The 21,529-nt window shown below is 46.5% G+C and overlaps 1 protein-coding gene across 4 annotated transcripts in view; it reads left to right on the top strand.

Annotated features, from left to right (window-relative positions):
* Nucleotides 1-517: 517 nt before the first annotated feature.
* Nucleotides 518-21,529, top strand: part of LOC140917584 (cell adhesion molecule CEACAM15-like) — a 63,818-nt gene continuing 42,806 nt past the window's right edge. For all 4 annotated transcript variants that reach the window (XM_073360711.1, XM_073360715.1, XM_073360713.1 and 1 more), the window contains exons 1-6: nucleotides 518-606; nucleotides 2,105-2,237; nucleotides 3,204-3,258; nucleotides 16,887-17,231; nucleotides 19,303-19,572; nucleotides 20,466-20,582. In XM_073360711.1, coding sequence (XP_073216812.1) covers nucleotides 3,204-3,258; nucleotides 16,887-17,231; nucleotides 19,303-19,572; nucleotides 20,466-20,582 — 787 coding nt within the window. In that variant the 5' untranslated portion in view covers nucleotides 518-606; nucleotides 2,105-2,237. The remainder of the gene's footprint in view (nucleotides 607-2,104; nucleotides 2,238-3,203; nucleotides 3,259-16,886; nucleotides 17,232-19,302; nucleotides 19,573-20,465; nucleotides 20,583-21,529) is intronic.

Genomic DNA, 21,529 nt, shown 5'->3' with positions numbered 1-21,529 from the left:
AATGTACGTTGATAGTGTAGAGCTGGCCCTATGCTTTCAACGTGTGCCAGTATTGGACATCGCTTAGGGGCATGGACACCAGTAAGCCACGCAGTTACTGCCCAACTCCGGGGCCAGGTCTACACTATAAAAACTTAGGGCAGGGCTACACTACAAACTTGCATCAGAGCTGCTGCACCAACGCAGCTGTGTCACTGTAGGGCTTCTGGTCAAGACTCTCTGAGCGGATGGGAGAGAGCTCTCGGGCTGGCTTAGTTACTCCACCTTGGCAAGAGGCAGTAGTTATGTCTACACAGGGTGAAGGTCGGTATAACTTCGTCTCAGGGGCAGGGCTGGATTTTTCACACCCTTGAGCGATGTAGTTATACGAAGTATGTTGTGTATAACTGGCCTTACATGGGTTTAACTGCCTCGCTCAGGGGTGTGAAAAATCTGTCCCCCCACATACTGATCTGATAGGCCGGGCTTCATGTAGACCTGCCTCTAAAGCCCTACCGGGGAGGAGCCTTATAGAGCAAGGCGAGGTCACGGAGGGAAGGCAGCGGATATCATTCACCTGGGTCTTTAGCAGCCCTGGCCGCCGCCCTAGGATTGCTATTAACCGGGGTAAGTATGTTGTGTCATGTACAATTTAGGTTCGGATCCGCTGTTGGCGATCTGGCACCTTCTTGCCCCGGCTGCCAGCTGTTCGCTGGGCTTGTCTTTACTTTCGGTTTCACTCTTAGTCCGGTCACCCCGTCCCCAGCTGGGATTTTGCGCCCCTGATAGGATCTTTTATACCCCACCCCACCCCCCGCATGGGGCCAGCGCTGGGAAGAGGGTTACTAGGAAGGTTTCTTTGGTGCTTTTCTTCTCCTGCCCCCGCCGTGCAGGAGACCCGCGCTGCCCAGAACAAAGGGAAGAGGAAATCTGCCCGGAGCGCGTCCCTCTGCGGGCCGAGCCTCCGGCCCTTTTACACAACGATCTGCCCCAGCGACCCTTCTGTAGGTTTCTACGGACCGGGGTGCACCCGATCCTTGGCAGGCGCAGGCGGCTTACGGGTGTGGCCAGCACTGAGCGGTCAGACGCAAAAATCACAGCTTCCCTTCTCCCCGCAACGCAGCCCGCAGAGCACCCTGCGAGAGCCTCCATGCTTGGGCGTGTGCAGCTTTCTGGACTCTCCGCTTGTCGTGGCTCGGTGTGGGAGCCGGGCTTGGAGCAGAGGGTGCACCAGGGAGAGTTCACAGAAGAAGCCTTTATCTGCAGAGGGCGCCCCAGGGGATGGGAAATGTTTTTAGCTAAACTAGGGACAGGCCGGGGGACGTGTCTGGAAAGCATTCCCTTCCCCTGGGAGCCTGCACCTGGTTCTCTCAAGCCTCTTGGGGAATAGTCAGGGAAATTATTGCGTTATATTCCTGTTTTCTCCCCCAATATTGAATGGCAACACCCTTTTCTACCCCCTCCCCGGGGGACAGGAGATCCAGGAGCCATTCCCCAGGAGTCACAGACTGCTATGAACCTGGATCCTATAAGCATGTTCAGAAGGGTAGTGACATGTAACACTCACTACCTACTGATTAAAAGAAAAGGAGTACTTGTGGCACCTTAGAGACTAAAAAAATTATTTGAGCATAAACTTTAGTGAGCTACAACTCACTTCATCAGATGCATCCTTATGCTCAAATAAATTTTTTAGTCTCTAAGGTGCCACAAGTACTCCTTTTCCTTTTGCGGATGCAGACTAACACGGCTGCTACTCTGAAACCTACCAACTGATTGGCATCTCAAGTTATAACCCAAGTTGTCTTCGCATCTTTTTCATTGTTAACAGGGCCCACAGGATTCTACTGCACCTCTAAATGAAGGAGTGCAGTAGGGAATACTAAATTCTGTGACTAACAATGAATGTGTATTGAGTTCTGATCACAAATATTATGGTAGCCCCCAAATGCTTTGATTGGGGTCAGACCCCATTGTGCTAGGCACCGTGTAGTTGTTATAATCTCTTGCCTTGAAGAGCCTACATCCTGCAAAGGTATGTGTGAGTAACTTTACTCACATGAGCAGCCCAACTGGAAGTTAATAGGACTGTATCAGTAAGGTTAGTGTGTGTATGTGTCTGCAGGATCCAGCTTTGAGACAAGATGCAGCAAGTGGGTATATCAACAAAGAATGAGGGAATTGGAAGAAAGTAATGATAACATGGTTACTTTGGTTCAGTTGGGCATGTGAACACATGAAAATTATTCTAGAATAAGGTAAGTTTTAAATTTAAAGCATTCCAGTGTCACTCCATGTGTAGATGAGCCCTTATTAATGGCATGCTGCTGTTTTAACTGCCACCTAGTTCCTTAAAAAACAGAAACCAAAATAGCACTTATTGCCCACTTCTAAATATTTGAAAACACTAAAACTTAGTGCTGGATGAAGCACTAGAAAATTTCCTGCAATGGCCCCTAGGGAACAAACTATATGTGACCTAAAGGTATCTTTCATGCACTGATACATAAGGTAAGGAACAAACATTTGTAACCAACAATAAACACGTTGGATGTCCACACTAGCCCTTACAAATATGTTAAGTGCCTCAGGTTAATTGATTTCCAGACAGGAGTCAGTGCTTCCGAATTTTCATCCTGCCGGTAAGCTTAGTTCTGGAAGTGTTGTGTCTTCCCGATTGGTCTGCATACTGATCTTCGGCTAAGTACTCAGCTGGTGTAAACTAGTGTTGCTCCAATGAAGTCAATGGAAATGCAACAGTTAACCAAGCTAAGCATCTGGCTTCATGTCACAATTGCTGCTACTTTTTGTGTGTCATTATATTTTGGCTTCTTGGGTCAGACGATTTTCTTGGAGACTTGCCTTTACCTTGGTAAAATGAGCTTAAGAAACCAAGGCAGAGAGTAGTCTCTAGATCAGTATATTCAAGCAATAAGTAGGAGAGAAGGACTTTTCATCGATTGAGTTAGATCTCGTGTAGTTGTGTCCCTGCCTTAGTCTAGCCTTTTACTGGTGTGGAGGAGTGTCTAAGGCCCAGATCCTCAAAGGTATCAATCAATGGCAGATAGGCACCTTAAAATCTTTGAGGGTCTGGGTGTAAACCACCTCCTGTATATCACAGAAAAATAGAATTGTGTTTCTTTCTTGGAAGTTACTGTGGTTTCTTTAATGTTTGGATTCCAGTTTTAAAGTTACTAGATGGTTAAACAGTTTTCCTTTCACAGATGCTGATGTGTTTCTTCTTGGAGACCCTGGGTAAAGGCTGCACATTCATTGCAGGTAATGTGCCCTGGAACTAGGCTCAGTCTGGAAGCAGCTTTAGGGAGCTTTGAACTATGTTTTATAAGTGTCTGTGTTTTAAAATGTGTGAAAGTGATTAGGCTCTTTGTTCTTGAGTCTGGAAGGCTATTTGCCTAACTAAACAGATTTTAAAAAAATCTGTATGTTGATTAAAACAGTTGTTAAGAAGAACTATATAGTGACTGCATTGTGTGTGTCTGTATTATAATGCATCTTGGATGTTACATTTTGGATGGGAAGTTATAGCAACATGTAATTAACTATTTTATGTTAATTGTTACCATTCATCATTATATACTATAGCAACAGAGGACAAAGAGAGCCTCTGCATACATGTAGGTAGAGCAGAAACCTGAGCTGGGATCCAGGCTGCATGAGAACTTGGCTCAATATTTTGTGTTGTGTTGGTGAACGTGTTTCCCCTTCCGCAACTACAATGCCTAAAAAACTTCACAAATTACAGTGGATCTGAGACATGCTAATGGTCACTAACAAAAGAACATTATGGTGGAGCTGTAGCTTCTCCACAGTTAAACTAAAATCTGTAATGCAAATTTTAAGCATTTATTCTGTAGAAACCTAATTGAAATGGCAACAAACCAACCAATCATAACAACAGAGGATGTAAAGTTTGAGAACTAGTTATCAAATAATAAAAAATGTATTGATAAAGAGAGACTCCTAAAGTTCAAAACCATCCCTTTTGATGAGAAATCTAAACCGCTCTGAGATGTGTCATTTGTTTACACGGTTGTTCCTCAAGTGCTGATTCTGTCAGTTACACATCGATAGTGTTTGTCTATGGAGCGTTTTATAACTTTGTTTTCATGATAGCAAATTTGTGCACCAAGCCAAATCCTCCAAAATATCTGCTGTGGGATGAATGCTCTCACTAGGGGGCAACAAAATGGCCAACAGATTCCCTCACCAGATGCTCTGTTGCCTAGGGAAAGCATCCCTGAGCTGGGCAAAAGACTAGAAGTTCAACTCTCAATTCTTCTAACTTCCGCTGTCCCATACAATTCACTGTATTAATAAGGCCATAAACTCCCAACCTTAAAAGACAGGGAAATGCTCCTGAACACCCCTATCTTTTAAAATAAGTAAGAGAGCTTACAGAAGATCACAGTCAGGAACAGAAACTAGGTTTCTGTTTCTAACATGACACATTCCAATCTGATAGACTAAACCACATGCTTTTTAGACTGAGTAAGCCAGTTTTGGTTCCCCTGTATCTAATCACTAAAAAAACACTCATCTTCCAGAGCCAGAGAGAGAATCCAGGATTCCTGATCATCAGTACCCTACTGTTGACTAATAAATAGTTGTGTAACCAGGTGGGGAAAATGTGTGTCAAGTCCTCCTCCGGTGGCTGATGTTCTCTACTACTGGTTACTCCTGTAGCTCCAGTAATAAGGGTTTATGCTCCAGTTCGGAAGGTCAAGGTGTTCATGCTCTGCTGCTCATCTGTGAGTAGGCTCAGAAGGATTCAGTTTTTGTTGATAAACATTGATTCTATTGTACACACAAAAACCAATGGAAAAAATATTTCTATTGATGATAATATAAACTTACAGATAGGCAAGATAAGAAATACTCTGCCTGAGAACTTATTAGAGTTTAAGGATATCTACTTGGTATTTTTTGGCATGTGATGTTGACAGTTTGTGTTTTCATGGTTATAAAGTTTTAACTTTTTGAGTCTCAGCATCTACTGCCATTAAACCATTATTGTCTAACCCCCCCTCACCATAATTTCCTGCGGTTGTGAAAATGTAAATCAATAAAGAAGTTGGAAAAAATGCTTTAGAATAGACATTTATATTATCCATCAAAACTATAATAAAGATTAAATTCTTCCAAGCCTGTCTCTGCGGGATAGGATGGTTGTACATGATTTACGCTGTGATTAACCTTCTTTATCATAGTTTAAGTTCCAAAACTGTTTCAATCTGTAAATTATGGTGACTCGCCAAAATGCATCCATTGCACCATTCAGTAGTTTGTCACATTTTGCTGATGTAACCCACTGATCACTGTGTGTGTTGTCCCAATCCACAGAGAATGTGAGGCTGTGAGAGTTCTCCTGAGAGCCTGCTTCTTTAAGACAGACTATAAAGGCTTATGCATTTAGCTCTGGTGGTCATCAGTTCAGGTCCCTGTGTTGGCCAGAATGGTGGTCATTACTCCTGCAAGTGTCATACCAAGGACTAGAAACCCGGAGAAAAAATGAGTGCAATGGGCAGACCTGCTGGTGGAATACAGGCATGTGCCATGCTGCTGCAACAACATCTAGGTGTATTCAGTTTACAGAAGTCCATGAGAGAATCAATGGAGTGATTTTGGAAGTTACTGATCACACAGACCCCTTGGTGAAGGTTCCCTCCATCTGCCGGGAGATGTGTCACTGCTGAACATGGAGTATTGTTCTTCATGTACGTACTTCCAGTAACTTTTAAATGAGAATAAGATATAGATACAAAGAACTGACTGCATCGTGTTACAGTCTCACACTCTTCACAAGGGTTGACATTGTGATGTCAGCAGCATTAAGGCAGAAGAACATCCCAAGTGCACGGAATGTGTAACAAGAAGGTGCTGGTCCGTTGATACAAAAGCAGAGGAGGTCTCATTAAGGTTTTGTATTCAAGAGCAAGTTTGAGAACATTGAAGTTTCTCGTTGTGACCTTTCTATATTCTAAATCAGTGGTTCTCAAATGTATTTGTGTCTGCAATAGTTTATGTCCCTCGAGCTGCCCAGTTCTGAAGGGAGAGCAGAGAGCGGCAGCTGCAGGCCAGGCATCCAGCTTTGAATGCAGTACCACCCTCAGCGGCAGTGGAGAAGTAAGGGTGGCATGGAATAAGTAGACCCCTATTCAGCCCAGCACCACACCACTATATCTGGCATCATAGCCCACGCAGTACTGCCCACCATCTCTCTGGGGGCAGGACTTGGGCAGATAGGTAGAATGCATTGGGAATACACTCCTAGGGTGCTGAACTTCCTCACACTCCTGCTCTTTGGGTTGAAGAACCAGTCCCGCTTTTGCCACCAAGGCTGTGCCTTCACTGCAAAGTTAACTTGAGTTATTGATACTCAAATTACTTCTCTCAAGTTAGCCAAGCCTGAGTGAGAGCAGACACACTGCAAAATAACACTCGTGTTGCTGTATCCACACTGGTACTTCACTCAGACGTGTGGTGGTAAAACTTTTGGGGGCGCATCGCATGGTTTTATAGATTAAGGCCAGAAAAGATCGTTATACCATCCCATGTAACACAAGCCAAAGAATTTCACCTGGTTACTGATGCATGGAGACCAAATACTTATGTTTGGCTAAAGCTGACCTTCCAGAAAAGCATCAGTCTTGATCTGAAGAATGCAAGAGATGGAGAAACAGCCGCTTCCCTTGGTAGTTTGTTCCAGGGTACCCAGGGACCTCTAGGTTATCAACTAGCATAGGGCACGGAGGGCTCATAGGATTTTACAAGGATCCTCTGAGTTGGATATAAACATAATAATTCACTAAAGACTGGCATGTGAGATCTCTTCTGGGAGCCGGTAGGCCACTTGTCATCTTAATCATTGCTCTGTGTCTGGATGGGAGAATAATTAAGGAGTTAATGTTTCTATGCTGAAAATTATGTTCCTAGGGCAGATAACCAGCAAGTGACAAACTTCAAACATATTCCTTGCAGGTAGGGGGTAAAAGACACTTCTCTCTCTCCTTGGTCATTGTGGATTGTCTGCTTTACAGGGGAAGTCAGTTTACATACTGAACCTGATTCTAATCAAGGGAGTGCAATATCTTCATGAGAGAGAATTTCCAGGAAGAAATAAAGAGCAGGCAGGGAATCCTGTTTACGGGTAAAGACAGTGAATTGTTGGGGTATAACTGGCAGTGCAGGTACACCCTGGATCTTTCACCAAGGAAGCAAATTGACAGCGTGCCTTGTCTCTTAAATGGAAGATCATAGTCATGCCTGGCTGTACAAAGCTGGAAGGATTTTAGGTGAGCATTGCTCCATAGGCCAGGAAAAGAGCTAGTTAAGTAAGTCTAGGTTCTAGAATGCTTGTTACAATTTTACTTTATATGTAACCATTTGGTTCCAAATCTTCTTTTGCTATCACTTGAGTCTCTATACTTTGTTAAACAAACTCTTACTTGATTTCACTATAAACATATCTCAGTGCTGTCTCTCTAGCGGAGCAGTGATCTGCGTTGAAGCTGGTAAACTGGGGTGTGCTGATGCTTTGGAAACAGTGGATCTGTGACTACTGCGCATGTCTAGTGGAATGGGGGCTGGACACTCCAGGGAGATGCTCAGAGAGCTTGAGGGTTGGAGCGTGCCTATCGCTAACCAATAAAGAGAGAGGGCCCTGCATAGGCCTAGAGGGGACAGTGGAGGGGCAGTGGAGTTAGGGAGCTGACTCCCAATAGGCACAGACAAGACTTCCTCTCACTAAGGGCGGGTGGTGGTGAGGTGCCTCACAATCCTGGGTACCCCCAGGAAGAGTCACATTGGAGTAGTTGGCAGGATCTACACCCCATTTGCTCAAGGCACTTATATACCAGATAACATTGCTACTGGGAGATTCAAAAGTGAGACGGTGGGAAACAGGGAGAGAAAAACTATTATGTTTTGTTGTTTTGGGTTTATTTTAGGAAAGGGAAACAGAAGAAAAGACAACGCAAAATGAGCAAGCAAGAAACCTGAGCCAAACAGACCAGTGCTCAGTTTGAGCATCTGTGCACAGAACGTGGATTAGTTGCTATAGGGAAAACCCTTGAGGAAATGAGATCTGTGCTCATGAAACATAAGTGAGAGGCAGAGAAGCCAGACTCCTCAAAAAGAAATGGGGGGGGGAGGGGGTGCAGGCTTGGGAACTCTGCCTGGACCACATCCCAGTGAAGCAGTCCTGAAATTAGAACTGGCCAAGATGGAGGTCCAAAAGCTAGTGTTAGCCACGAGGACCAAAAGGCTGGAATTAACAGAAAGAGTTAGACAGAGGGCAGCAGACAAGCATTGGCAGGAGACAGAGAAAGCAGCACAAGTGGGGGCCCACTGGAGACTCATGCAGCTGGACAGTGGGAAGCCGAGAAGTAACAGCAGGAGGCAAAAGCCCAAGAAAGGGAGATGGAAAGGCAGCATGAGTTTAAAAAGCTGGAAATGCAAGGATGGAACCACCAGCCCATGGATCACGCAGCTGAGACAAACTGCCTGAGTTACAGGGAGCCTGGTTGCATTGGGAAGATTTGACCACCTTCAAAAAGATGTGTGGAGTACACAGAATCCCAGCTGAGCAGAGAATGACTGTCTTACTCCCCAAACTGCCTGGTAGAGCTGTACAAATTTTGAATAATATGGATGTAAATGATGCTATGTTGTATGATTGGGTTAAGGGGGTTTGTGTTTAAAAGGTTTCAGATTACTCCAGAGGCATATTACCTAAAGTTTAGATGCCTCAGACAATGTGGAAAGTTACGTTACAGGGAACAGGTTTGGAAAATGGGGAATTATTTGACAAAGTGAACAAAAAGTACAGGGGCAGAAACTTATGACAGGTTGGTAGATCTGTTTTGCTCCTGTTCTGTGATGTCTGCTCTGATGAGGTGAGGATAGCAGTGGGGAAAATCCCCAGTACCTGTAGTTGGGACAGCTGACTCTTACATACAATTGAGATCATTCATAGAGTCCAGGTCCCAAAGGGAAGGGCAGAAGCCTGTAATAAAAGGGAGGGCCTGGCTTGTTTCTGGGAAAAAGGAGGAAGGAGAGGGGACTAAATGCCCGTCCTCCTGGTAACTCTAATTATTGGACCCCATCCCAAGAAGAAGGTCCAAGAAGGTGCTTCTCATGTGGACTGCTTGCTTGAATAAATGGAGAAAAAATGCCATATCTCTCCCGGTTAATGCAGCTACCCTCGAGTCAGAGACTTCAGTGGTGGCAGAAGGAGATCTAGTTAATTTGTTAAAGTCTGACCTCCTGGAGGTAGACAAAGAGTTTATTAAAGGGGCCAAAGTAAATGGTAAAGTGGTCTGGGGTGGAGAGACACAGGAGCCTAGGTTTCCCTAGTCAGGAAATATGTGATTAAGGAGAGAGGTGGTAAAACTCCTGATCTTGGGCAGTTTAGAACCACAGTGCCTTTCGCCTGCATTGAATTAGAGTGAGAAGATTTAATGGGTACTTTAAACATGGGAGAGCTTAAGAATTTACCTGCTGATGTGTTGGTGGGAAGAGACGTAATATCACTGGCCAAAGCCATTAACTTTGTGATCCACAGCAAGAGGCAATATGTACCTCAGTTCCCAGAAGTAAGTTCTGAGGAGGAAGGGGCAGCTGAGGGGGGAGAGGAGCCCTCCGCGCCCTTAGCAGCAGCAAGTTGTGATGCATCTCCAGGGAAGGGGAGGGGAAGGAAGGGAGGAGTTGGCCCCTTTCCTGAGACAGCTCTCAATGCAAGCAAAAGCCAAATGGATTTTGCTACAGGGCAAAGTGCAGAGATTTCCCTAGAAAGCATATGGGAGGCTATCCTCACCAATATCGCAGACAGAGAGAATGGGGCAGTTCTTTACTGAAGAGGGAAGAATTTACAGGAAATTCCCAGCTGGGAAAAGTAGAAGTCCTGGGGAGCTCAACAAACAACTGATCATGTCCCCAAAGCATCATGCGGTGTTAATGCTGCTAGCCCACGATTGCCCTTTTGCTGGTCCCTTAAGACTGGAGAGGACATATGAAAGGCTAAGGGAAAACTTCTCTTGCTGACAAGAATAGTATTCTTGTCAGCAAGTTAAGGAAGTATGGGCTGGATGAATGCACTATAAGGTGGGTAGAAAGCTGGCTAAATTGTCGGGCTCAACGGGTAGTGATCAATGGCTCCATGTCTAGTTGGCAGCCGGTATCAAGTGGAGTGCCCCAAGGGTCGGTCCTGGGGCCGGTTTTATTCAATATCTTCATAAATGATCTGGAGGATGGTGTGGATTGCACTCTCAGCAAATTTGCGGATGATACTAAACTGGGAGGAGTGGTAGATACGCTGGAGGGGAGGGATAGGATACAGAAGGACCTAGACCAATTGGAAGATTGGGCCAAAAGGAATCTGATGAGGTTCAATAAGGATAAGTGCAGGGTCCTGCACTTAGGACGGAAGAACCCAATGCACAGCTACAGACTAGGGACCGAATGGCTAGGCAGCAGTTCTGCAGAAAAGGACCTAGGGGTGACAGTGGACGAGAAGCTGGATATGAGTCAGCAGTGTGCCCTTGTTGCCAAGAAGGCCAATGGCATTTTGGGATGTATAAGTAGGGGCATAGCGAGCAGATCGAGGGACGTGATCGTTCCCCTCTATTCGACATTGGTGAGGCCTCATCTGGAGTACTGTGTCCAGTTTTGGGCCCCACACTTCAAGAAGGATGTGGATAAATTGGAGAGAGTCCAGCGAAGGGCAACAAAAATGATTAGGGGTCTGGAACACATGAGTTATGAGGAGAGGCTGAGGGAGCTGGGATTGTTTAGCCTGCAGAAGAGAAGAATGAGGGGGGATTTGATAGCTGCTTTCAACTACCTGAAAGGGGGTTCCAAAGAGGATGGCTCTAGACTGTTCTCAATGGTAGCAGATGACAGAACGAGGAGTAATGGTCTCAAGTTGCAGTGGGGGAGGTTTAGATTGGATATTAGGAAAAACTTTTTCACTAAGAGGGTGGTGAAACACTGGAATGCGTTACCTAGGGAGGTGGTAGAATCTCCTTCCTTAGAGGTTTTTAAGGTCAGGCTTGACAAAGCCCTGGCTGGGATGATTTAACTGGGAATTGGTCCTGCTTTGAGCAGGGGGTTGGACTAGATGACCTTCTGGGGTCCCTTCCAACCCTGATATTCTATGATTCTATGATTCTCTTGGCCCAATACTTAGAACAAGGTACACGGATACTGCAGGACTTGCAACTTACGTCAAAAGTGGAACAAGCCTGTTGGGCACTTTAGGATCCTTTGCATCCTTTACTAGTAATCAGAGAAGCATTTTTTCAGGGTTGCCGTAGATATTACAGGACCCTTACCCAGGCCAACCCACAGAGGGAAAAGATTTTTATTAGTGGTGGTGGATTTTGCTGCCTGGTGTTCAGAAGCCGTGCACCATCAAATGCAGAAGATAGAAGAGTGCCTCAGCAACTGTTTCCTGTATTTAGCAGGCTGGGCTTTCCAAAGGAAATCTTATCAGATCGTGGGTCGCATTTCATGTCCCAGCTATTTGGTGTGTAATAAAGGGTGTGTGAGGGAAAGCAACTGAAATCTGCCCTGTTCCACCTAAAAAACAATGGTTTAGTGGAGATGGTCAACAGAACCCTAAAATCTATGCTGAAAAGGTATGTAAACAAGAGACCAAGAGACTGGGATATAATGTCCCCGTATCTGCTTATCATGAAGTGCCTCAAGCATCCATGGGGTTCATCCCATTTGAGCTCCTGTTCGGAGAAAAGTCAGATGTCCCCTGGATCTCATCAGAGACTCCTGGGAGGGTGGCTCGGAAGCAGAGGGGGGAACCAGTGGCTGAATATGCGCAAAGGTTTAGGGAGAAATTGATGGTGCAGTGAAACCTCCAAAAAGCCAGGAAGCTCACAAAGAATAATATGATCGCAACACCTGTGATTGCTCATTTCATGCAGGGGTTTGGTACTGGTGTTACTCCTTGTCAGAAGCATAGGCATAGTTTGACTGCTATATTTGGGGGGGCAAAGTGCAGGCATGCATGCACGCAGGAGCGCATGCTGAAGCCAGTTCCCTCAGCTCAGTCCCGCCCTGCCTGGAGTGGTACCTGGGCTGCCGGTGCTGTGGGAGGATAGGCCAGCTTAACGAGGGAGCCCCAGCAGCTGCTGCGGCCACCTGAGCATGGGAGCTGCGGCCACTCTGGCACCAGCTGCTGCGGCTATATGGCTGCTCTGGTGCCTCCCTGTCCTCCTGGCCACCTCCCTGCTGGGGGGACACCACATGCCGGGCTCCTGCTTCCCCCCAACACACATTACCATATCCCTTTCTCTTCCCCATCCCTTCCCCTCCCCACTGCACCCACCCTATCCCCAACCCGGCGCTCCACCATCCCCTTCTCTTCCCCCTGCCCTGTGCTACCCCGCCTTCCCCACTGTCTCTTCCACCCTTGCCCTGCCCCCCCTGCCCCGCCCCCGTGGGCTCTCACAGTTGTACAGGAGAGGGGGGCACTAGGACCCAGGAGGCAGTGTCCAGCTGCAGAGGTAGTGACCCAGGGCAGCTGCTCCATCCCTCTCCCTGCAGGACCTGGCCGCCAGGGACAGGAGCCCAGCAAGCCTGGGGTGGGAGGGGTGCAGCGTGGGAAGGATAGAGCCCCCCAACAGGCCGATGAGCAGAGTAAGCCCTGCCGGGCAGTTCAGCACTCGCAGAAATCGGGTGGGGGGGGTAGTGGCACGTTCCCTCCCTGTACCCCCCATGCTTCGCCTCTCTTTGGGAGGGCATTGCTCCCCTGTCCCACGCCAAACTACGCCCATGGTCAAAAGGTACAAGATGCAGAACTCATGGAAGGGGTTTTGAAGTGGTGGAAAGGGCTAACGATGTTCACTAGAATGTGCAGAGGCCCCCCCCTGCAGGATTACACCTCAGATTGTGCATGCAAACAGGTGAAAAGCACATCACAAGCGTGGAGCCAATGTAACCGTGGTATGCTGTGTAGCGGAGACCTGTAAGCCCCTCGGATTGATCTAATTACTGAATGCCCTAGTGACACCCCGCTAAAGAGCACACGCCCCACAGCAGGCAGACGAAGCTTCCATACGCAAACTGCAGGTGAATGCCCGGAGCCCTGCATACCCCCAGGAAGCATCACGATCATCCTTACTGCTTAGGGATACGGCACTTATTTTTCCAGTTAGAATTCGCCTGACTTTAACTTCCAGCCATCAATTCTTGTTCTCCCTTTCTCCATTGAATTAAAGAACCCATTAGTACCCAGTTGTTTCTCACCATGAAGGTACACAGAGACTGTAATCAAGTGGCATCTCAGTCTTCTTTGGTTATGCCAACCAAAGTCTCTCATTGTAAGGTACTTATTCCAACCCTCAAATTATTTTTCTGGCTCTTCTCTGCACCTTCTCCAGATTTTCAATAATCCTTTTTAAAGGATAGCACTACAGTAAACTGAGTCACTCTATGAAGACCTTTGCAGTATATTGTGAGAGACTCTGTCCTTTCTGAGCATATGTGTGGAAGTTAAAGTAAACCAATTCCAGTTTTGCACACTCCAGATTTCTCTCTGTGGCCTTCACTGCAACTTGTGGCAAGGCATGGGTTCAGCTTGCAGCAATGACTGGTGCCAAATGTTGGCAAAAGGAAGACGATCCAGATCAGTAGACGTGGGGAAGGGCAGTTCGGCAACTAAGGAGAGCACACAGGCTACATGCAGAACTGCCGGACTGGAGATGGCTGATGCAATTTTTTATTGTATTAACAGATCCGTTATTTTAGGCTGATGAATGCTGACTGGTGACCCTGAACCAGGACCACAGTCGCAGAATGGTGTGACTACATCTTCACGCAGACCTCAGCCCAGAACTTCTGCATGAGGGCAGCCCCATGTCCGGATCTGTGTGTCGTGCAAGCCAGTCCATTAGCACCAGGATATGCAGGGGAAGGGCCATACCAGCCCAAAAATGGGTTGCTATTGCCCTCTAGAAGCTGGCTACTGCAGGTGGTTACAGAGCTGTGGGTAATCAGTTCAGCATTGGCAAGTCAGCTGTTGATTTGGTAGTGATGCATGTTTGCCAGGCAACTGTTGTTTTGATTTCACCCCTGCTTGGTGAGGATAGGAAATGTGTCTGAAGTAAGAGCTGTCTTTCAGTGAATAGACTTCCAGCCATCCATGGTACAGGTGTACCTCTTATCATGCCCCTGACCTAGATGACAATGTTTATATAAACAGGAATGGATGAACTTGCTCCTTATGGAGGCCTTGGTAGACCATACAGGGAGGTTCATAAACACCTACATGGGATGCACTGGCAAAGTGCATGAAGCCAGGATAATCTGGAGACCCAGTGTATTCAAATATGGCCAAGCTGGGACCTTATCCACAGTTTTTGGGTACCCACTGTTATAATGGGGGACCTAGCCTATCCTCTACTGCCCTGGCTCATTAAGGCCTACCCTGGTGTGGGATCACATGGCAGAAGACAATCTGACTATGCCCTGAGCAGGTGGTGGAATGTGCATTTGGCCAGCTGAAGACAGGAGGGTGTTGCCTACAAGCCATTTGAACTGCAGTGTATAAAATGCCATTCATGTGATTGAGGCATGCTGTGTACTGCACAAGGATGTGAGGATAAGTGGGAGTACTTTGGCCAGGAATGGGTCACTTGTGCTGTTTTATGGCCTTCATCCAGCCAACCAGAAAGTCCACCTCTGGAAACTGAGACTGGGTTCAGGAGAGCATGGGAAATATCTCTGTGCATCATAACAAGAGAGAAATTGCAACTTTATCTCCCTTTGCATCCCATCCATCCCTACACTTCTCTGCTTATTGCCTGTGTGTGCCAGGTTCCTTCTTCCTAACAAGAAAATGGCAATTGCTTTCTGTTTATTGCCACGAATGTTTTGGTATTTGTGTGTGGCTTTGGGTCATTAGCTTGATGTGGCAAAGGATGGAGGGCTGTGAGGGGAAGGCCAGGGGGGTAGATGGCCTTACAGTTTTTTCGGGCTGTGGTGGCATTGGCTGATGAGAGCTTGCTGGAGATCCCTGGCTGGAAAAGAGAACAGTTCTTCCAGGTCTGTGGTAGAAAACTATCCCTGTGTGCCATGGAACTATTTCATTGTCTGGTGACAGATGGGAAGATTAATTATTTATTAGAGACGACTAGTGAGCTACAGGCTGTGGTGCATGGGGAGTTTGTCTTGCCCCAAAATCTGTCTCTCCGGAGTTCCTGTAGAATGAAAAATTCTTCTGCATCATTCCACAAGTGGACAAAAATTTGCACCATCATAAGCAAGATGTTGATTTAGGATGCAACAGCATAGAACCACCATGAATGTGCCTTTGCAACCTTCCCTCCCACCCCCGCTTTCACCTTAGTACCACTGAATAGCTCAGCTTGGGCAGTCCTGTAATGTCATATGAGGATCCGAGGAGCCCTAGGGTTTTGTTTTGTTTTTTTTGTTCCTGTAACTGTGCAAAAAGGTTAGTAAACTCTGAAACTTTTCAAAGTAGCCCAATTTATTGGAAGTGGGCAGTATTTCAGGAACACCTGGACCAAATGACCTCAAATTTGCTTCAGTCTGCTCAGCCCTTCTTATGGCATAATTATCCAGGACACTCTCCCCATGCGGGTGAATTTTAGATATTAAAAGCAGCTCATCTGTAGTTTGAGGAGGGGAGAGGCGTGTGGCTGGGGAACTGCTGGGCCAAATCACTCCATACTTTCACCACTTATGCTACCTCTGGTCTTGGTGAGGTATCGCAATCTTAAAGAAATTTTGAAAAATTGGCTCTGAAACAGAAAGCTCTGCTCAGCGTTAACTATGGAGTCACGAGTGCGCCGTAATATTTCAAATCACTGTTCAGACAGAACTAGTGAACACTAACAGAAACCGTGTGAGGAAGGTAAGTCCTTTCATTCCCATTTTACAGATGAGGAAAATGAAGCATTCAAATAGGCCAACATATTTAGATATGTCAGTAAGTAGCCTGTTTTTGTTTTTTGTTTTTTCAGATCCTGGGCTCTGGATTGCGTAAAAGGTAGAAGTAAAATAGCCAACTATGATGTGGTGGAGAGGAGTTCACAAAACCCTGTTCTGCAGAACAATTACTTTGAGGCATTTTCAGACAATGTCCTTGACAGACAGTGCAGCCCTATTCACCTGCATTGTGATGCTATCCCTTTCTGCCTGATACTATTCCCATACTCGGCATGTTTTTCAGGAGCGAGTTCTACACAGTGCCCACGAAGTGCAGTTTCACAGAAATGTGTTTTCCAAGAAATGCTGCTTCCCTTCTTGGCTATGAGACAGCATATTCGTTTCAACTACACATCAGTATAGTCCTTGTCCTTGCCCCAGGGCGTGAAGTTTCATCACAAACTGTTGGTGGGATTTCCCCCTTGTTAAAATATAAGCAGCACAGCTTTGCTTACAGTATTATGTTAGAGGCATAAAACCTCTATACTGGAGCTGTCCACTGCCAGGGTAAAACTTGCCTATGCAGGAGATGGGAGCTTTCGCAGGGGCAATCCAAGACTGTGAGTGAACTCCAACAAGACCTAAGGCTTGACTGAAATGTCCTCACTTTCCATTCCAAGTGCCAGGCATGCTTCTTTGACATTGCCTTCACTAACACACCTAGCACAGCAGAGATAATATTAAAAATAAACAACTATAAAACCCTCAGATAATTTTCTTCAAGAGGAAAAAGAAGTAAGGGGGAAAACCCTTGACAAATGCTAGTCCCCTTGTGCAATGCACTTCTGGAAGGTCCTCTGGTGCTAAAGTGGTGAGGATGGTATAAACCTTTGAATGACCTGGTATGGAAAATGCCCTTTGGACTTTGATTTCTGACTGACTCTTTTTTTATGCTTTTCCACTTCTCTTCCCCGTCTCGCTAGTGCTGCTGGTAGCTTTTCAGTGGACTTCAGAAGCAGCAAGACCTCTGGAAAGAAAAACTGCAGCTGTGGGATCCTCAGTGCTGCTGTCTGCACCGGACAACATAAAAGACATCAACTTCATCCAGTGGGAATATCTAAATGGCACCACATGGGACTTCATTGTGCAGTACTATGTGGGGTCACAAAAGCCGACACTCTATGCGCCCTATGGAGACAGAGTCATTTTATATTCGCTTAACGGCTCCCTCTTGCTGGAAAAACTACACGAGACAGACAGCAGGGTCTACAAAGCCAGTATCAATCTGATCGAGAGCGAAGCCAGGACAACCCTTCTGAAAGTTCTCAGTAAGTGAGAGACACTAAGGTCTTACTCTTCCAATGTTTACAGATCAGTACATTAGAAGGATCCATTCAATCCAGGGTGTGAATGGGAATAGTCATAATAGAGGGGGATTTTCAGCAAGCCACAAAGGAGTTGGGAAGGCCAAGACTATAATAGGGTTTCAAAAGAACTAGATAAATTCATGGAGGATAGGTCCATCAATGGCTATTAGCCAGGATAGGCAGAGATGGTGTCCCTAGCCTCTGTTTGCCAGAAGCAAATGGGCGGCAGGGGATGAATCACTTGATTACCTGTTCTGTTCATTCTCTCTGAAGCACCTGGCATTGGCCACTGTCAGCAGACAGGCTACTGGGATAGATGCACCTTTGGTCTGACCCAGTATGGCCATTCTTATGTTCTTATGAGCAGGACGGGATGCTGATGGACTCACTTAGAAATGTCAGGGAGATCTGCGAGCCCCGGAATGGGGAAGGCTGTATCTGATCCTGCACTGGGAAACATGTATAAGGAAGGGGCTCTGAACCCCCAGAATGACGGAGACTCAATGTGTCAGGGAGGTGCTGTGTTCAGTCTGAATGTGCTCTGTGAAACTGCTCTCTGCTCTGGTGGCACCGTGCCCCTTGCTCTGGTGGCCCCATGCACAGAACAGCTTTGATGCCCCTTGTAGGGGAAATCACTTGGGAGTGACTGTCCAGCATGCTACACAGGGAAACATCTGAATGACACCTATTGTTAGTAATGCTCCAGGGTTGAATGCCTGTGCTCGCTCCTTAATGGCCAGCTCTCTAAGCACAGAGCACCAGTTAGAACAGAGCTGAGGGAGGGGAAAATGTAGTGGCAGAAAACCCTGGACAAATCTCACGCGAGGATACAATAGCTCAGCACATCGCCCTCTGAACAAAACAATTGCCCTCACCCTGAGCATTGTGCTTCCATCGTTTATTTTTTGCTTTGTCTGTGTATGGTAGTTATTCATGACAGGGGGTCAATATAGTGAAATTTCCTTTAAACTGGTCTTAGATCCTTATCATCTACAATGTTAATGCAATATTAATGCATTTGTGGCCCATAAATATCTAATATATTTATATTTGTTTTAATTTTTGTAAACATATTACATGGGTCAGATTCTCTATGGGCAATTTGTTTAAAAAAACAGAGCAATGTAAATAAATTAAAATAAATAACTAAAAATTATAACGTCTGGATATATTAAAAGTCCATCTCAGGAAGTCTTGTTTCAGGACTCTTCTCTCTCCAGATATGTTATACAAGGGAAATGGCACAGCAATAATATTGAGAACACGGGAATCCCCATACCAGGTCAGACTGGAAACCTGGCTAGTCCAGTATCCTGTCTCTGACAGTGGCCAATACCAACTGTTTCAGAGGAAGGTGCAAGAAACTCCTTAGTGAACAGTTATGGAATGCCCTGCCCATAGAGGAATTTTCTTCCTAACCTCCTCAGTTAGTGGCTGTCAACCTGTGGCCATGAGTATTTATATTCCTTCTTTTTAAAAAATGTTTGTTTAAGCCTATCTAATGTCACCGTGAATGTTCTCATTAGTAATGTAAATGTCTAATCCTTTTGTGAATCTTACTAAGCTCTTGGCCTAACTGATATCTGGTGGCAGTGAGTTCCATAGGGTAGCAGTGTTTTGGACATTCAGTGCACTGTGCAGCCACCCTGATTCATCTGCTGCTGCTCTTCTCCTTCCATGGTTAAATTGAGGGCCGCTCTGAATGGCTGGTCTGGGGTTTAATCTGTAAATTGGAAGCTAAATCCTTATAGATTACATTTAAATTGAATAGCTAGTTCTGTATTCATTTACTTCATCACTATTTTATTATAAACAACAACGACAGATTTTATTTGACTTTAACCCACTAACAACGTAACCCCTTCTCCTGAGTGCTGAACTTCCACCCAGTCCGAACTCCCCAGTGCTCACTCTGGCAGGGACTGATCCCTGCTCATCTTATCTCAAGTGTGGTCCTGAACCCCTGTAACTCCAGGAAAGAAACACACATGTTATGAAGACTGGTGCTACACCAGTGTTGTATATTTTTCAGGGCCTGTGTCCCAGCTGCAGATATGGAGCAATTCTAGCCTGGCAGGTTCACCGATTGAATTATTCTGCAATGTGCCAGAGGGAACAGTGGAGAACATTGACTGGGAGAAGGATGGAGACCCTCTCCCCCAGGAAAGATATTACCTTCTTTCTGGAAGTCCCAGCGTGTTGCACATCGGGAAAGGGGAAAAATCAGACTGTGGCTCCTATTCCTGCAATGTCAGCAATGAGATCAGCTGGCAGGAATCCTCGCTGAACTTGACCATTGTCAGTGAGTGTTGCATTACTCCTGGGCTTCAGTTTATTGTGGGTAATTCTATAGCTGCCCTGTTTCAGAATAGCTGTTACGCACTAAGATATAGAACAGTGGTGTGCAACCTGCGGCCCGCAAGCCACATGCGGCCCAGAGTAATCTGATTGCGGGCCATGAGACATTTTGCTGATGTTGACTGTACGCAGGCATGCTCCCGCCCCTTACCAGCTCCCAGTGACCATGGTTCACCATTCCCGGCCAATGGGAGCTGCAGGAAGTGGCAGCCAGCACATCCCTGCGGACCGCCGCTTCCTGCAGCTCCCATTGGCCGGGAACAGCGAACTGCGGCCACTGGGAGCTGTGGGGAGCCGTGCCTGTGGATGGTCAATGTCAACAAAATGTCTTGCAGCCAGCAATCAGATTATCCTGGTGCGCCGCAGGTTGCCCACCACTGATATAGAGCCTGTCTGAATACATTTCTACTTTGGCCACTAGACAGCAGAGTAAGAACCAAGTTTGTAGTTTCCCAGTGGTTGGTAGATGTGTTGTATCAGGTCAAAGGTGGGCAGTGTAACACCCAGAACTCTCCTACCTATTGATGTGCTATTTGAGTACATTTACTTGAATGAACACAGTAATGATCTCTCTTCGTCCTGCTATCTATGCAGCTCTGCAGAAGAGGTTAGATCCCAGCTTGAAAGGTTCGTCTTTGGGACCCGGTGCCATCACTGGCAGGGGGTAGCAATCCCCTCATGCACATCCTCAAGTAGAAAATATCCTGGCTCCCAACAACTTTCTCAGCAGCTCCCAATCTCAATGGGCTGCCCACGGCCTCTCTGTTCTGTTCTGTTAGTTGATTATTTCTATTCTGCTTCCCCATGAGACTGGTATTTTTTTTCTCCACATACCAGGTATCTCGCCTTCTCTAGAGCATGTTCTGAAAATGTCTGCTGTTGCTCTGGTGTTTGCTCTGGTCTCTGGGATGGGCTTCTTTTTCTTGTGCTGCCAATCAGGAAACCAAAGAATCAGTAAGTATTTTATCTGCCTTTGGCTCTTTGGGTCTGTTGTACACAAAATTAAAGCCTCTACTCTTCTTTGCTTGAGATCAAATCAGATAATGGCAGGCAGCATTGGCTGATTGCTTTCCCCTTAGCCTCTCAGGGTATGTCTGCACTGCAATACAAGTCCCGCAACATGGTCATGGCTGGCCCGGGTCAGCTGCCTTGGGCTCAAGCTGCAGGGCTATAAAATTGCAATGTAGACGTTCGGGCGTGGGCCTGATTCAAAGGCCCCTGAAATCAGTAGGAGCCTTTCCACCAACTTCAATAGGCTTTGGGTCAGGCCCAAGATGAGGGTCTCACTAGTGTAGCAAGGTCAGTCTATCGGTTCTGATCAACCCTGTGTGGAAACCCTGGGGAGTGTTACCCAGTTCTAAACAGCAGCTGCAGATCCCAGCTCCACTCCTCGTACTCAGCATAACAAACAGGATTGCAACTCTTCAGCCCCTGTTCTGTCCTGATTCCTAAACATTCCCTCCATTTGGGGCCAGATTCTTCCACCCTCACTCCTGGAGAGTGGTACTTTGCTCTGCACATCAGCACTCACAGACAATGATGCTTAACGGATTATTGTTCACTGTACCAACAGCACAGCCTCTGTTTGCTCTGGTATAAAATGTGTCATGTCCCACGCTCTAGGAGCATGCAGCTTAGAGAAAATACACACATCAAAAATTGTAAATTAATAATTAACTTACCCCCTGCCCATCCAGACTCCACCCCCATGCATATGCGCCGACTTCTTCTGGCCCCGGTGATTGCTCAACCCCCCTCTGCCCCCGGCCCCGCCCCGACTGCACCCCTGCCCTGCCCCCTCCTGTCCCCATTCCAACCCCTTCCCCATAGTCCCTGCCCCAACTCTGCCCCCTCCCTGCCCCTATTCGACTCCTTCCCCAAATCCCCGCTCTGGCCCTGCT

The sequence above is a fragment of the Lepidochelys kempii genome, chromosome 9 (genome assembly GCF_965140265.1).
Source record: "Lepidochelys kempii isolate rLepKem1 chromosome 9, rLepKem1.hap2, whole genome shotgun sequence".
In the NCBI taxonomy this organism is placed as follows: domain Eukaryota; kingdom Metazoa; phylum Chordata; order Testudines; family Cheloniidae; genus Lepidochelys; species Lepidochelys kempii.
Note: the sequence above shows the minus strand (reverse complement) of the source record. Positions and strands in the feature narration are given on the sequence as shown.